Source organism: Eurypyga helias, unplaced genomic scaffold (genome assembly GCF_000690775.1).
Source record: "Eurypyga helias isolate BGI_N326 unplaced genomic scaffold, ASM69077v1 scaffold5592, whole genome shotgun sequence".
NCBI lineage: Eukaryota > Metazoa > Chordata > Aves > Eurypygiformes > Eurypygidae > Eurypyga > Eurypyga helias.
In genome coordinates, this window is record NW_010237740.1 from 1 (window position 1) to 16948 (window position 16948).

The following is a 16948-nucleotide window of genomic DNA, read 5'->3' on the forward strand; positions in this document are numbered from 1 at the left end:
CCCAGCATCACAGGTACTGAAGAACAAGAGGAAATGAAACAAGGGAACAGCTAGTGTTGAGAAGTACTTCAGATCTGGACTACGCCAACAGCTAAAGTTGTCATTTTAATTCCTGAATAACAGAGCCTTGTTTACATGTCCACCTCCTAGCTTTGTAATCCCTCCCCCACTCAGTTCCAGATGATAAGGCATAAGTTGAACTTGGAACTCTCAAAATAATTCCAGGGAAAAAAAATAAGATGACAAACCCCAAAACTTTAAAAGACCGGTGACGTTGCCTTCAGATTTCACAAATAAAAAGTTTCTTTAATCGGAAAAAACCCCAAGATTAATAGATTTTCTGCCACAAGATCAGGTGGAAAGGGATTGGTGATCAATCTGTCTCAGTGTCTTCAAAAGTTCTACTTCACTGAGAACCAGTCCAGATTTACAATATGCCAAATGCACTGGTACAGAACACTTAACATGCATGAAATAAGGGCTAAAATATTTATTTTATTTTAAGCCTTTAATTTGTCCTTAGCTTTTATTTTCAGAAGGCAGTGACAGTGAGAGTTGGTCTGTGCAGAAATTCCATGCAGTGTGACAGATGGCACTGAAGTCAATACCGAGATTCCCTTTACAGTTATTACTATGTTCAGTACCCCTCGGGGTCCTATTTTAGGAGTCTGGACTGCAACAGAAAGGTGCCATATGGAGACACACTATCGTAGTATTTTCACGGTATTAAAAGGGAGTGTAGTACACTTAGCATCTCTAACCTGGAATGAGACATGTAGTCCCACAACAAATAGCTCTTCAGCAAATTCACTGTGACTTTCTTGTTTATTTGGGCCAAAATCCCCAGGAAAGATCACTATTTCTGAAACGTTTGCCCCAAGTTTGTCAAAGTCTCACCACAGGCTTTCAGTACTTTGTGGTAAGAGAACTTGCTTTGCAAACCTAAACCTAAAGCTGCATAGTATTAGCAGATGATCTTTAAGGTCCCTTCCAACCCGAACCATTCTATGATTCTATGAGTACAAACACACACACAAGAAATAAAAAATTCACCATAAAACAGGCTGCATTTCAGAAATCAGGATATTACTTATAATATTTAATCAAAAAAGGTTTTGATTGAAATACATTTGCAGTCAACTTCTAGCATTTAGTTCAACTGACTATGATTTTTTGGTCCTTTAGGAGTAAAGGTACTTTCCTTCCAAAGTAAGATATTAGATTCAAGAGTACCCAGAATAACTCTTAATAAAAGCAGAAGTCTTTTTAGTCTGAGTTCTCAGACGTTTGGTCCTATAAATCCTTACATCTTAAATACTGCACTTCTAATGCCGCAACAACCAATTAAGGGAGTAATTTTACTCAGTCTTTCGTTGAAGATTATTTTTTTCTGGTTGAAAGAAGTGTTTTTCAAGAGCGTTGACCAATTCATCTAGTTCCTTCTTCAGCTGCTCGACATCACTGAAGAACAAAATCCACACAAATAGAGAAATTAGTGTCACAGTGGTGAAGCTAAAAAGCACATTTTCAGCCTGAGGAATTTTTAAACCTGCTGCATTATTTTAGACAAACATTCTCTATTAATGCTAAAAGTATATACACTTGATTTCTTATGGAATTTCTGATGTTCACTTCCAACTCATGTGGGTGAAGGCATCTAAGATTATGTAATCTAAAACAGAACAGCCAGTTTGAGTTCAGAAGATCTATTACTAAATGTATGTGATTAGAAATGTAACTTTTACACTTGTAATAGTAATTTCAGATGAATTTTCATCTGTGAGAAAGCATTATTTTAATTACATATGTTAATAATTGCTTATCTTTAAGACTATATGATTTCCAAGGCTGTCAAGAACATACCCAACTAAACATAAAGGTTTAGAATATATTAGAACCCTTTATATATAGTTATATAAGTTTAAAGCAATTGTATGTAAGAAGAGAGTGAATATATCTCCTTTCATTTAAGGCAGAATGTTTTTCTTTATATCATTTTTACTGAACGAGAAACCAAGTTCAAAGGAATTTCAGTGACAACAAGAACATGTCAACAGATGTAGCAGAACTGAAGCTTTATGCAAATACATTTACTAAAACAATGACTGCAGTAATATTACTTGATCATGGAGAGACCCTTCCATGCCAGAAAGCCACGCAGCCCCTGTTACACAGCATTTACTGCTCTAGGTGACAATACCTGTTTCCAGGAGGTGCACAAAGTTCGGAATAGTATTTGATCTTCGGTTCCGTCCCACTGGTTCTCATTGTGGCCACTCCTCCATTAGCAAAAGTGAACGTTATCATCTGGCTGCTTTTACTAATGGGAAGGATCTACAAGTTGTAAGAACAATTTTTTTAGAAGCTTGGAAAGTGACTGTAGATAATGAATGCAAGACAGAACCCATGACTTACATAGTCATAGGTCATATAGTCATACAATTTTACTAAAGGATCAGCTAAAACTAAACTTTGTTTTCTTCATCACTGTGGTCTTAAGACCACAACAGGCAAATGACAGCCTTACCCTCAACCTAGGATCTGGCAGCAGTACGTTACTGCTAGGTAGCTCGTTTCAAGTCTAGTCAGTATTTTTACTGCAAACAGAAATTGCTCTGTGATGGCATTTCCAAGGAGGAAAAGACACGGACTGCAGAAAATTAAAAGAACCCAAAGCCACATCTTAGCAGACAGTTTCCCTTACACGTAGAAGAAAATAATGCAACCTGGCTGTAGCAAGACAGTGAGATTCTCCTGCCTCCCGTTACAGAGCGTCCTCTTGGAGAGAAAAGACACCACAAAAGCAAACAAAAACCCCAACCCTCACCCGCTCCCCCCAGCCATCAAGGCAAAATCCTCATCCCCAGTCTAACTTACTTTAAGACTCGGCATGTAACCATGTTTGGAGTGTTCCTACAAAGATTTTTATGTATATACAGACTGATAAGATTTATATATAATTTTAAAAGCCTACTTACAGCCTTTTGATCTGGCTGGCTGCTGTCATACCCAGTAGTTAGATCCCTTATTCCAGAAACTTTAAATCTACCGCAAGATTTTGGGTATGTGTTTTTCCCATCAAAATTTCTAAGGTTGTCAAAAAGCTGTTGAATGACTTTAGGATCATGGCAAATGAAATACGAAGCTTTGGTAATATGGAAGCCATATCTGTAAAGACATAATATCAATGAATGGAACGAGCATTATTGTTCTTAGAGTTGTACACCATACACATTATAGAACCTTCTATAAAGCAGTCACCTATACTCATGGTTTCCCAGCTGCAGCATCAATTCACCTCCTTACAATTCTAAAAAAGGTCTCAACAGCCTAATTGTCCTTTTTTATATACTTTAAAGAAGCTTCTGTGCAGACACCTTTTCCTTTTCGTGATTAAAAATGAGAATGTTTACTGCTAAACCAGAAGAGAGATGTTCTTAGTTCCCTGAAGAGATCTAACCACTGTAGGAAGAGAACAGACTAAACCCACGTAGCTGCTTTGACTGGATTCCAGCTGACCTTTTCTGAGTAAAACAAATTCCAGCCTGTTTTTTCCAATTACACTTCAGGAGCTGCTCTCCCTTTAAAGGGTTTCTGCAAAACCAAACTGTTCTGAACGTTGTCCCTTTCACCTAACCTCTTCGCTGCCAGGTAATAGTACACAAACTGCATCAAGAGACAAACCACCTGCTAACGCTGACTTTTCAAAACAGCGTGTTGGTGAAAAGCACACAAGCCTGGACTGGTTGTTTAAGTCAGCTCTTACTAAAGATCAATACTTGATGAGTATTCAGGAAAAATCTGAAAGGCAGAATCTCATTAGTACTAGGATGTTCATACTAGAAACCAAAAAGGTGCCTAAAGTAGGATCGTGTTTATACCAAAATGGACATCTAGAAGGCCAATAGTTGTTAAATCAGTTTTGAGAATCCAGCATGGGAACTAACAAAACCTACCCTATAACTTAAAGGAGTCTGCTAGGACTGTGTCCTTTTCCCAGTCTGCATTCACTTTTTTGAAATTAGCTCCCCGCTTCTATACCTCCAAAATACAGAGCAGAGTTTCTTCTGTTTCAACAGCAACTCACAAGACAAATCTGACGAAGTACTCAAGAGTAGAAAACTGTTAACTCCATACTGGCCACAAACAACTAAGAAACCCACACGCAAGATGGCACGCCCAAAACAAGTACCCCCCTCCTGTTCTAGTTACCAAGCTTCAGTTTCATGAGGCAGATTTGTACCCTTCCTGTACCCGTAGCCTTCCCACAACAAGTGGCTATGCGCAGTGACATCTTACTCTGAGGGGCATCTAGAGAGTGCTTTTATGCTAAGTAAGCTCTGACTCGGAGAGTCGTCTTCCGTGGCTGCCTACACAGCGCCCAGGTAAGTTCCACTCAGATAAACATTCTGAGGGCAACCTGAAGCAGGTGTTTACTGAACGAGTATCAAAAAAGAAAAAAGCACAAGCCAGAGAAGGACAATTCTTTGAATATACGCTTCCAGCTACTAGTAATTCAGGGAATTCTCATGCCAGATACTTCATTTGGAGCTATAGGCACAAATTCCTCTTGCATACATTCATAACAATGTTTCTCAAACCCACCTAAACTTCCGCCACCTACAAGAGCTGATAAACCCCACAATTTAAGCGGTGTTTTAGCAAGTCTTTGCCACTTGCTTCCTTCTCAAGCAGTGGGTGAAACAAGCATGGCTAGTGCTGCACGCAAATGGGAGCGCTGAGGACTGGGAAAAGAAGCAGCACCAAGGTGGAGCATTCCACAGGTTTCCGTGCAGTTTCCACCACTCCTTTGTTAGAGTCTGAGACATGAGTATCAGCCAGTCTTGCTGCTCCCTCCATTGAAACAAACAAGCCAATCCCCACCCCTTCCCCAAAAAATACCCCAACACTCCCGGCCCCATGAAATCCAACCACCATCTTTGCTAGTGATTTCTGTAGGGCTTTGCATGCACTAAACAAGAATGAAAGAGGAGTGCCTCACATTAAAAGCTCTCAGAGGGATACTCAGCTCTGCATAGCAACAGTTACAGCTGGTCACAGCACTTCTGCATCAGCAGCACAAGTCACAGTATTCAGGAGCAGAGAGAGGAAGAACAACTAACAGCCAAACATACACCATCCATCAAAAAAACACCAGAATAATATAATTAAAAGCCTAACTTTAGAGCCAACTAGAATTAATTTAATCACAAGTAGCCCTGCAAGCAGGATAAAAGCAAGCTGGCTTCTAAGAGCAGCATAAATATGCCAGAGCTACTTAGACCCATTCTGCCGTCAACGCTTTTGTATGTCTGGCACGTTTCAGCAGCAAGAGGCACTATGATCTCTACAACACTGCCATGCTGCTGGCCAAAAACCAGGCCAGTCTTCTGGAAAAGGACCCAAGAGCAGAACTTCCCCAAAGAGAAAAAAATAAACAAACAAAACCCCCCAAAACCAAAATAAAACAAACACCCAAAACAAACAAAAAAATAACACCAACCACAAAACCCAAGCAAACAAAAAACAACAACAAAAAAAACCCAAACCAAACACACAACACAAACAAACACACCCCCCAAACCCACACCACTTTCAGGCAAGCAAACAAAAACACCTCAAAAATCTCTTTAACTAACAGGGAATTAGTAAGATAACATTATTATTTTTTAAATACCTTAAACAACACAAAGTCACAAATACATTCATGCCCATAAGGCAGCAGTGTTTTCCAGAACATTACTATTAACACAGAATTGTGTACAATACTGTGTACAATAACCCCGTATTTATTTCTTCATATACTATAGGTTGCTAGTGTCCCTATTAACCCTGGTGTATGGAATGGAGAAAATCTGAAAATCAAACAATGATAATCAAACTTACTCATCATAGACAGCTTTCAGCTGCTGAGACAAAGACAAATTCCTAGTTGCCAAAAAGCTAGCCATCTCTGCAGTTATAACGGCGGCGCTGACACCATCTTTGTCCAGAACAGCAGGGCAGCACATATACCCTAAACAAAGAAAATTATGTATGTTTGATATGTTTTTATGAGGAAATAAGATAGAATGGGGGGGACAAATGGACGGACACAGGACACGGAGTTAACATCTCAAAGGAGAACTGCATATTACCATAGTGCAGACATTTTAGAGAAAAAAATAACCTTCTCAGTGTTAATTTTGATAGGCAAGGTATTTAATGGAATTTCAAGACAAAGACAGATAGGTATCGTATCACTGCCAGATGTTCCCGAATACTTTTGGGCCTCTGATGAATGAGAAATGCCACGGTGCAGGAACAATGCAAGTATAGCACCGTGTCTCAAACGTGATTACCTTTACATGGTAGCATGTGGTAACATTGATAATTATCCATGGAATTAGTCGCATTTTCTCTGGTTATCAGGCACAGAGATACTCAAGAAATAACATTATAGCTTTACAGTTTCCTTCTCATGAATTCATAGCTTTTATTCATGGCTTTCCAGTTTACTAGTATAATTTGGGGGAGTTTTTACTGTATTTTATTCACATTTAAACTTAGCTTAAAACTTTCAGCTAAATATATTAAAATTGTTTTTTTTAAATAGCTTGTGCAGGTTTCAGTTGGGATAGAGGTTATTTTCCTCAGAGTAGCTAGTATGAGGCGAGGGGACACAGTCTGGACAGCTGACCCAAACTGACCAAAGGGGTATTTCATGCCATCAAGTGTCACGCTCAGTATATAAGGTGGGGAAGTTCACCAGGAGGAAAAAATCGCTGCTGAGGGATGGGCTGAGTGTCAGTCAGCCAGCGGTGAGCAGCTGTATCATTTCCTTTTCCCTCCCTTTTTCTTTTTTTTTTTTAATTATGTATTATTACTATTAGTAGCAGTATGTCACTATGTATTATTAGTAGCCTAATTTTATTTCACCTACTTTCAATTATTAAACTGTTCTTATCTCAACCCACAAGTTCTCTTATCTTTTTCCTCTGTTTTTCTTCCTGATCCCACTGGGAGGTGAGGTGAGTGAGCAGCTGTGTGGTGCTTAGTTGCTGACTGGGGCTAAACCACGACAGTCTACATAGCCATGCTACTGAATGGTTTGGGTTGGAGGGGACCTTAAAGCCCATCGAGTTCCAACCCCCTGCCATGGGCAGGGACACCTTCCACTAGACCAGGTTGCTCCAAGCCTCATCCAGCCTGGCCTTGAACACTTCCAGGGATGGGGCATCCACAGCTTCTCTGGGCAACCTGTGCCAGTGCCTCACCACCCTCTCCAGGAAGAACTTCTTCCTGATATCCAATCTAAACCTCCCCACTTTCAATTTAAACCTATTTCAAACACTGTTTTACAGAATACCAAAACATAATATTCTGTTTATTACCTATAGCCTCCTCAAATGCAAAAAGAACAGCTTTTCCCTGGTCCATGAGCTGTTTGGCACGGTTGCCCATCCACTTGAAACCGGTCAGTGTTTCCTACAGCAGTGAGAAGAAGAAAAAAAGGCATTAAAAATAAAAGCAATGTTTTACAAAGATATGATGCTGTGTACGAAAGCAAATAAAAGAACATGGAATAGCACGTAACGTTGCTCACCTCAAAGTGGAAACCTTCCTTTAGTGCAATTGCTCTCAGGATTTTGGAAGAAACAGTACTGGATAACATGTAGACATCTTTAATGGCACGAGTATCCCTATTGTGATTTTTCCAGCAAGTGAAGATCCACCAGCCTAAAAGAGCTCCCAGCTCATTTCCTGAAAACACTTTCCATTCACCACTGGAGGAAAGGGGGAGGGAAAAGAAAAAACACTAAAACACCAAACTAGAAAGTGTATAATTTGAAAAGATAATACTGAAGGGGGGGAAGAAAAAAAAAAAAACCTATTGGTTCTTCCTTACGTTAATACTAGCAAAGAAACCCACTGCATCTGAATTCCAAGTAACAGAAGATACCATGTGTTCATTATGAATGAACAAAAAAATTCCCCCCCAAAAATTCTGAAGTGGTTACCTTCCTCCTCCACCAGATGTACCAGCTTTTGAGTTTACCCAAAGATGAAAACAGTGGTATTTCCAGTATATTTTAAGTAGAATAAAAATATTCAGCAGAAAAATTATAAATATCAATGATTAAGACAAGCACAGACACTAAAATACATTTCTCAACTGATCAGTACTTTTGGTTGAGTCAGTGACAACTAGTTTTTACTTAATCACAAAGATATCAAAAGGTCATTGAGGAAAACTGGAAAAAATCTCAGACAGGTAGAACGATTAACAAGGAAAAAGAGAGACATCAAAATTGCCCCAAAATTGCCAGTCACAAAAGGGGACAAAGACACTGTCAAACTGACAAAAATCCAGACCTACAGAAACAGTACCTGTTGCGAAAGAAGCAGACTCAGTCTCCTGCATTTACTGATGCCAAGAGGCATAAAGCAAGGCACAGCGACAACTTAGCGCGAGAGCACTGAGAGAGCGCGCTCTAGCAGGAGTTTCTGTCAAAGAAGAAGTACAGATACTGTAGAAGCCTATATTAATATTTGATTAGTGTATGAACAGCTACAGCAGAAATCTGAGAAGTGGACACAGGAGCACGGGTTAGGAGACAACTAAGACCAGCTGAAGAGGCAGCGAAGAGGCGGCAGAGAGAGAACCATACTCTCAATGGCAACAAATACAATAAACTGAACACCCCCCCCCCCCCAAACCCTTCACACAACAAATTAATATAACACAAGCTCTAAGTATTTAGAAAACCAACCAACCAAAAAAACCATCAATGATTCCATGCTCTTGTTTTAACCCATCATAACTTGAAAAATTGAATCCTTGTATGCTGTTTTGTCAGCAGTGAACTGCCAACCGAGGCTGGCACATGCCAGACAAATTAAAACATTCCAGCTAACACTGTGAAATGTACAGTAGAGTGACAATTAGCCCATTAGTCTAAAGGCAGAGAAGCCTGCTCAGTTAGTGCTGTGAGGATAAGGACTTAAAAAAAAAAGCCCCAAAACCCCAAAGAAAACACCGTCACCTCTGAAGCTGCTACAGGACCGAAAGAGGTTATTTGTGCTGTCTTCTTTTACTGTGTTTTTGAAATCTGCATAACCAAAGCAGGTTCAAATATCCACACTCACTGAGGACATTGAGCAGGAGCTCATCTCATCCCCCGGGCACCAAGGACTGTTGCAATGATTTTATGTCCCTCTTCTGGCTCTCACACACAAGGGAGTTCATTCACACTAGTTCTGTTCCTCTCTGAGCTGAAAACCTTGTAGTTTAATAAAAGATATATGGTTTCTAACTGCTCAGATCAGTTTCTGCTTTATCAAGGTAGATAAAAGAGAAACACCACTATTTATAGGTATGATACCAAGGGCAGTACTTGGTATCTTATTTTCATTCACCAAATATAACCACAATACAGAAATGCAAACAACTGTGGAAGTACCGGCTACCAAGGGACATGAAATAAGGGGATGGCAATATTGGGTCAGAACTACAGGTTACACATTCCATACATGTAATATATATATATACATATATATGTGTGTATGTATGTATATGAGAAGCCCCTGTTCGAGCAAGTTTACCTTTTCTGATCCTGTTCTTTGACAGGACATACATAAATAATGCATGTACAGCTGGTCCTTAAAGGACAGAGTACAAATAACTACACTGACAAGTACTAAACACTGACAAAGCTTAAGGTGAAATGCAGGTACATAACATTATGCAAAGAAGCAGGGAACTGAGTAAGAGAGGCACAAATCATTTAATGGTTAGTAAAATGCCTGGTGTAAAGTATTTGAGAAAGAAGGAACTCGTAGTAAAGAATAGGGATGTTTCCCGTGCCTGAGATTATCAGGGAACTATAAAGGTTCTCCTGAATATTCAAGTTATTCAAGTTATTTAATAAACACAAGATGAAAGAAAGTTCATCCAGCTTCTGTGAGAAGTTTCTAATGGAAAACCTGCCTTTAAAAAGGTGTAGCACAAATCACAGCTATTCACCTGTTTCTGTGCATGCCTCAAGTACAGCAAGTGTCAAGTATTTATTCAAGCTTCTGTACAGCATATAATATTAATCATGATTTCATTTACTGCCCCCACTGTGGTCTGCTTCATACAGTCCTCTCACATTTCTACATGTTTTCAGTCCAAAACCAACTGCTGTGACTATTCTATGTTCCTCTACATCACAGGTGGCAAGAATTTCCCAAAGACGCCTGGTCTTTAAGTAAAAAAAAGTAAATGGTTTGCACTTCTTTATTACCATACCTCTCTTGTTTCTCTGCCACTGCAAGTCGATCAGCATCAGGATCATTTGCCAAAATAATTTTTGCTCCATCTTTTTCAGCCAAAGCAAAAGACAACGTCTGGAAAAGTGGTAAGCAAGGCCAGACGAGTGTTAATATTCCCACATAGTATTTTCACTTTCTTTACAGGTTTAAAATAATTTTCCCAATTTATTTAATCTCAAACACCCAAAATCATGATGTGTCTCTACAAAAAAAAAACCAAACTTCAAGCCTGGCAGCAGTAGAGCACAGTCAAGATATTAACTTGCACCTTTACTTCTGCAGCCTGAGTCAAACGCTACTGAGATACAGCAGGAGCCTTCAGTAACCAAACATAGCAGAAATTCTAACCGCCTGTCAGGACTTCCCACGCACCCTCCCAGTGTCATTTCAGAACAATTTAGTCCTTAAGATTTCAGGTGTAAATTGTAGAAAGTTTCCAAAACCAACCGTGAAGATTTTTTTATTATTTTGGTCTTTTAAAGAAACTGTATCACTTAGTTCTGTGTGCAGAGGCTGCCCGTTGTCAGAGAGCAGAACAATGTACAGTTTAGAGTTACAGCTAATTACTGCCAGACTGGTTCACAGACAGTTCTAAGTGTCAGCGTAGGGATACCAGCTAACACTTCACTACATGCAAGGCTGTGACAACAAACAAATTAGACCTTCAACCAGTATTTACAGCCAAGACAGCTGGCAGAAAAAAACCCACTATTTGAAAGACACCGCAGCTATTAAAAAAATACCTATTTACCAGGACACCTTTGCCTTCTTCAGGGTTTGGATACTTCACTGTAGGAAATTCTGGGTCAGGATCCTTCTGCTCCGGAACAGCAAAAGGAGGGCTAAGGTCAAATGCCCTGAAGGCCAACTGCACAAATTTGTGACCTACACCATGCACAGAAGTATGAACGAATTTCAGGTTTGTTTCCTTGTTTATATTCCTGAAACCAAACAGATCAACAATACATTTGAATGCGGCAGAACATTCCACACAAAATTTCACTACGTTTAGAAACAGATATGCCTCAGTATTCTTTAATTTATAATTTTAACAGTACTGTAGGTCAGATTTCAAAGGTAATGGCTTAAAAATTGGTTTAGCTTGATTTTTCAGCTCTGTGAGCCCCTCCTGATAGCTAATGTTCTGGTATGTGCGCATCACTGGAATAAGACAGTATGCTCCACACACCCAAAAGGAGGTGAGTGGAAAACAAATATAACTAATAAGCCTCTTCATCCCCAACTCTGGTATCCAAAACCAGCTGCAAGGACTGCAAACACAGTGTACCGACAGCAGTGGGGCTCATTTGAGCACACTCATTTTTGAGGTGCATTACTTGAAGAGTAAAACAGACATTAAGGCGTTCAAACTCCTTAAGATGACATTTAACTCCTGCTCTGAAAAAGCAGCATGATTTCTCCCACAGTCCCATCTTTCTAGTAACTGCGACTTCATTTTAGCAAGAGTAAGAACATGGTTACTGGGGGTTAAAATTTTGATGTAAATAAGCAGACTAAAAGGTTGCTGCTCATCTGAACTGATTCTACTTGCTAATCACAAGGAGAAACCTCCAGTTGATTTTTTTGAGTCAATTTTTTACTGAGCAAGTGACCGGAGCTTGTGCAAGACGCCCAAGGCCACCAGGAGCACGTGCAAGGCTAAAATGACAGAGCAAGACCTCCTTCTTCCAGAAGCGGCCTAACAGCCTGTTCACCTTCTCTTTTAGAAGGTCTTAAGGCTGTGATTCCGCAAAGTGAAGCCAGACCATCAGTGCCAGCCCTCAGCTCACCCCCAGCCGCACAAGACAGCCCCAGCCTCGCTGTGGCATTTGGCTGACGCGTGGTCATGGTGACACAGGGAGATGATATAACCAGAAACTAACTGCTCACATTGCTGGGTTAGATTTCTGTCAGGCCAGCTTTATGAATTGGCTTACAGTGTCACCACACAGCTGCCAGTGCTACTGCAGAAGACGACAAGGCACACAGATAGAAATGGATCACGGCAGGACTGTGGCCTCCCTGATATACTAGATGGAAAATCCTGTCTTCTTAATGGAGTTAACACCAGTTACCTGTGAAAGCACTGCTTCTGTATGTCTTTGAAATAGTCCTTATTGACAGTGGCATATGGATCATGAAGTAGCACGCTGCTGTCGATCAGTTTGTCATTCCAAGCCTGAGGCCATGGCTCTTGGTTCTCCTCAATAGCCTGAGAAATTCCTTTGTCATGAGGGGAAATTATCTGAGCGCCGTTTTCCCAGTACACCTAAATAATAAATAGGGTAAGAGAGTATTTTTGTCATCAATATCGTAGGTCAGCTTTGTTATTTTTTTGTGGGCTAACGTGCACTACATTTGGTAGAGCATTACAGTAAATTAGGCCTAAGTACACCCTGAGTATTCGCCTGTTCATATTCTCAGTGTTTGCTCCCACATCACATTTTTGTTCTATAAGAAAAGATGTTTAATTTAAGAGGATATCAAAATCCACAATGAAACACCAAACAAGACCAATCTCCTTTACTGAGAAGATTCAAGCATCAGCCTGTCTGCCAGCCTTGGGACTGGCGACTTGCCCGTGGTATTTTACATACCTTCTTCCAAATTTTTAGGTAAACATGATAGGAACTATACACAATACTATTTGGGTCTCTACATGGAAAAAAGTTTCAAAAAAAACCCCAAAAATAGACCATACAGGAATACCTTGTAGCCATTATCTTGTTTTGGATTGTGGGAAGCCGTTACCATAATTCCAGCACAAAGCTTCAGATGAGTTACTGTGTAAGGCTGTAACGAGAGAAAGTTATCCGAAGTGGAATGTGAAGAATATTATGTTATTTATTCTCAAGCATATGAAATAATTCCGTACTGCTGAATGAAAAGAAAGAGTCAGTCTGTAGGAATCACATCCTGGCTAAAGCAGCAGCTGAGTAGTACCTGCTCCACTAGACCCCACGTGCCACAACTTTAGCCCTTGCTTTTTCTTATGCATTTTCCCACTTAGATATTTTCAGTGCTGCCCAGGTACCTTGTGGCTCTCTAGAGCAGTGTTTTTATGGAAAGGAACTGAGTGCACGGATCACCTACTGCAGAATGACTTCAGATACCCTAGGCCTTTAGGGGTGCAAACTCTGTTGGAGTAATGCCCAAAGTCTGCAAAGGGTAAAGAATTACAAGTGAAGTAGTCTCATCCATACAGTCTTGGGAGCACTACCCATGCAGCCACTACTCCATCGTGGTTCAGAAGAGAATTGTTTTGGTGAGAGCTCTTCTAGATTAGTCCAAACCAGATGGAGTGAATTAAAAATAAAGCATTAGTTCTGACCAGAGGTCCAGTTCGGGTTTACTTCTGGCTCTCTAATAGCGAATACCATCAACCACAGTTCTTGCAGCGCTGCTTTAAGATGCGCTACGAAGAATTTTACCCAAAATGCACTAAAATTTGTGTCAGTACAAGAATGCTACATACAAAGTTCTCCATCCCGCCGTGTTCGTGTTCTGTTTGCAGCACTCACTGGAGCAACTGGTGCTGGGACAGTCTGTTACTTTTAGAGCACAGGTGGAGTGTTCTTTGTTGCTCTAGGACTGACACCTAGCGATCCTACGGTGAACATGCAGGCACGTTCAACAACAAAAAAGCTACTTTGGATCCAATAACCCCAAAAGAAAAAGAAAATAAAGAAAAAAAACCCAACCAATAAAAAACAACATTAAAAAGCCAATTACACCACCAAACGTGTATGTTTCAGACTTCAGAGGAATCTAGAAACGATGAGGCATCTTCTGTGAGAAGTCTGCCCAAAAGCAGGAAGGAATAGAAACACACCCCACTGTCGCTGATACTCTACTCAGCTTCTTCCTTCTCTTGCTATGGATGTTGGAAACTAAATACACCTAAATAAGCACAAGAATTAACTTTTTAAGCTCCACCTGCAGTTGAAGTGGTTTGTCTAGTTTTCCTTAATGTAAGATGCAAGATATCTGACAGAATTTGTGTGCATAAAAAGAAATAATAGAGGAACCTACCACAAAGGGAGTTGGTGTTATATCAGAGAACAGATAAACTGGAACTCCTTGACTGATGAAGGTATTAGCAGCAAGTCTTGCAAACCTAAACAGGAAGAAAAGATGTTCAGGAAATGAATGTATTTCCTAGGCAATTGGTTTCCTGGAATTCACAGCTTTTTCCCACCCTCACTCCAATTTAAAAACCAAACTCACACCTCTCACATAAATAAACCCCAATTATACAAACCCAATTTAAATGTCTTCACTTACTGTCCCTAATAGGCACAGCATAACTCTAAGAACTGGTATCAACAGAACATAAAAATAATATAAATCCCTCACCTTAATTTACTCTACAGAAAGAGAAAATACTGCTGAAGCAGCTTTAAAGCCATAACGGATCACAAAAGACATCTCCCAAACACTTAGAAGTACCTTTTGCTACTACCTCCACTGGAAAGATGGGCACGAGCATCAAAACCAATCACCACTCCTCTCTTTTTCAGGTCACTGAAATTCTTCTCAAGGTATCTGCAAAATCCCTGAAGAAAACAACATTAACCCTCACTAACCCAACCTTAATATTTAATTTAGCAACCATTTTAATGCAACGATAAAACGTTGACATCTTAGAAAGGTGGGTGCACACAACATCTCACTGAACTGGGTTGGGATTCAGTTTGTCTAGGACCAATAAACACCAAGAAATATCAGAAACCTTGAAATTAAGAGAGTGAAGCTGGGCAGTGTTTAAGTACTTTTCCAAAAATCAGAACCAACTCCAGAAGGAAACAGTTAACACAATTAGTCTGGATCGTAGATTTTGATAGCTGTGTTTTGATTTAGCTGTGTTAGGTCTTGGATGAGGGAGAGAACAACTGGTCAGTATTTCATTTTTTTTTAACACAAATCTCTGTTTTTGAACTGAATCTCACCCTTAATAATGACATCTATTCAGGACATGATACACCACCACGCCAGGCTGCAGTAATTTAAGGTTTTGGCTATTTTTTAAGCTCTCCCCAAGCAGATCTACTTTAGGACCTATATGCATGCACAGAACTTCACAGCATTTATGTAAATTTATGTCCAACATACAGCTTAGCAAATGTTGGCTGCCTTTGGGTGGGGTTTGCAGTTGTTATAACATCAGAGCTAATTGATGCCCTTGAGCTTAACTGTAGCTGCGTGTAAATTCACTTGCAAATCAAATACGGAAAAGACTTTATTTTAATGGCTTAATAGGTTCTCTCTGCTTGTTTCCAGAAAGCAGCACTCAGCTAATACTTCTTTAAATTACTTCTGAAAAATGGAGGAATAGTGAAAATCTTGCACTTCCATAGCCGTTTGCTTGTCCCAAATGCGGCTCTTCCAATCATATATATAACAAGTTAAGCGAGATAAGTGCTGGAGACAGTACCTGGGTTGTCTGGATAATAGTCAAGTCATTCATGTGGGAAATCCCTGCTCCCATGGCAGCTCTGAGCCCTGCTGTGCCAAATTCCATCCGCGAGCCAAAGTATTTCTGCAGTTCTCCGGCATTTCCTTCAGCGACCAGTTGCTTCACTATTGCAGAAGTTTTTGGATTCTGTAGATACAAAATTCAAATATTCTAGAAAATGTTTTGTTTGGTTTAAATACCCTCAGACTTCTTAAGCAAACTGACTTGCATTCCCACTCTCTGTACTGGGTTATTTCGGTATCAAAACACCGCATCTCACCTAAGGAAAACCAGAACTCCTCCTACAGCTTCCTAATTTTAAGTCAATACAATCTCAAGTATTACGTATATTAATCTCCTTAAGTGAACACGCTGCCTTGACAACAGTGTGTGTGTGTGTGTGTATATATATATATATATCTCACATTTTGGGAAGTGAAAAGATTCCCAAGGTGTCAATTTTAATATTAACTGGTTTTAAAAACAAAACAAATTTAAAAAGGACCTTTACAGTTCAGAGAATTTTTGTCATCACAACAAAAGAACTACTCTAAACATACAAAAAAGTAAGTTTTCTTTTTAAGGATTAAGAAAAATCACAACCTTGTCCCAAGACTGGCTTACAGCAGAGGCAGGAGCAAAACTAAGCAGACTGGCTGGAAGACAAAGATGACAGTTTGCTATAGATTTGCAGGTAATGCTTGTAAGAATAAGCACTACCCCCAGGAGGAAAGCTTAGCAACGACAGCTGAATTCTTAAATACAATGACAGTGCAGAGTGGCGACAGAAAGGCTGCGTCAGACCGCCTGCCAACAGCCAGGAGTTTCTGCGCCTCACTGCTTTTCTTGGTATACGGCTGGTATCAACTCTTTGTTATCACAGAATCATGGAATGGTTTGGGCGGGAAGGGCCCTTAAAGACCATCTAGTTCCACCCCCCCTGCCATGGGCAGGGACCCCTTCCACTAGACCAGGTTGCTCAAAGCCTCATCCAGCCTGGCCTTGGACACTTCCAGGGATGGGGCATCCACAGCTTCTCTGGGCAACCTGTGCCAGTGCTTCACCACATTCTCCGGGAAGAACTTCTTCCTGATATCCAATCTAAACCTCCCCCCTTTCAATTTAAACCCCTTACCCCTTGTCCTGTCACGACAGGGCCTTGTAAAAAGTCCCCCCCAGCTTCCTTGTAGCCCCTTC

At 40.2% G+C, this 16948-nt stretch overlaps 1 protein-coding gene across 1 annotated transcript; it reads right to left on the reverse strand.

The window, feature by feature from the left end:
• Positions 1–1086: 1086 nt before the first annotated feature.
• On the reverse strand, positions 1087–16746 carry PGM2 (phosphoglucomutase 2). The gene is made up of 15 exons (XM_010147563.1): positions 16723–16746; positions 16355–16366; positions 15731–15898; positions 14746–14852; positions 14329–14413; positions 13006–13089; positions 12372–12565; positions 11048–11237; positions 10274–10371; positions 7586–7766; positions 7374–7467; positions 5887–6016; positions 2979–3168; positions 2201–2334; positions 1087–1461 (listed from the first exon to the last, which is right to left on the reverse strand). Exons 3-15 carry the CDS (start codon positions 15815–15817, stop codon positions 1359–1361), a joined length of 1677 nt encoding a protein of 558 aa, XP_010145865.1. The 5' UTR covers positions 15818–15898; positions 16355–16366; positions 16723–16746; the 3' UTR covers positions 1087–1358.
• Between the last annotated feature and the right edge of the window lie 202 nt (positions 16747–16948).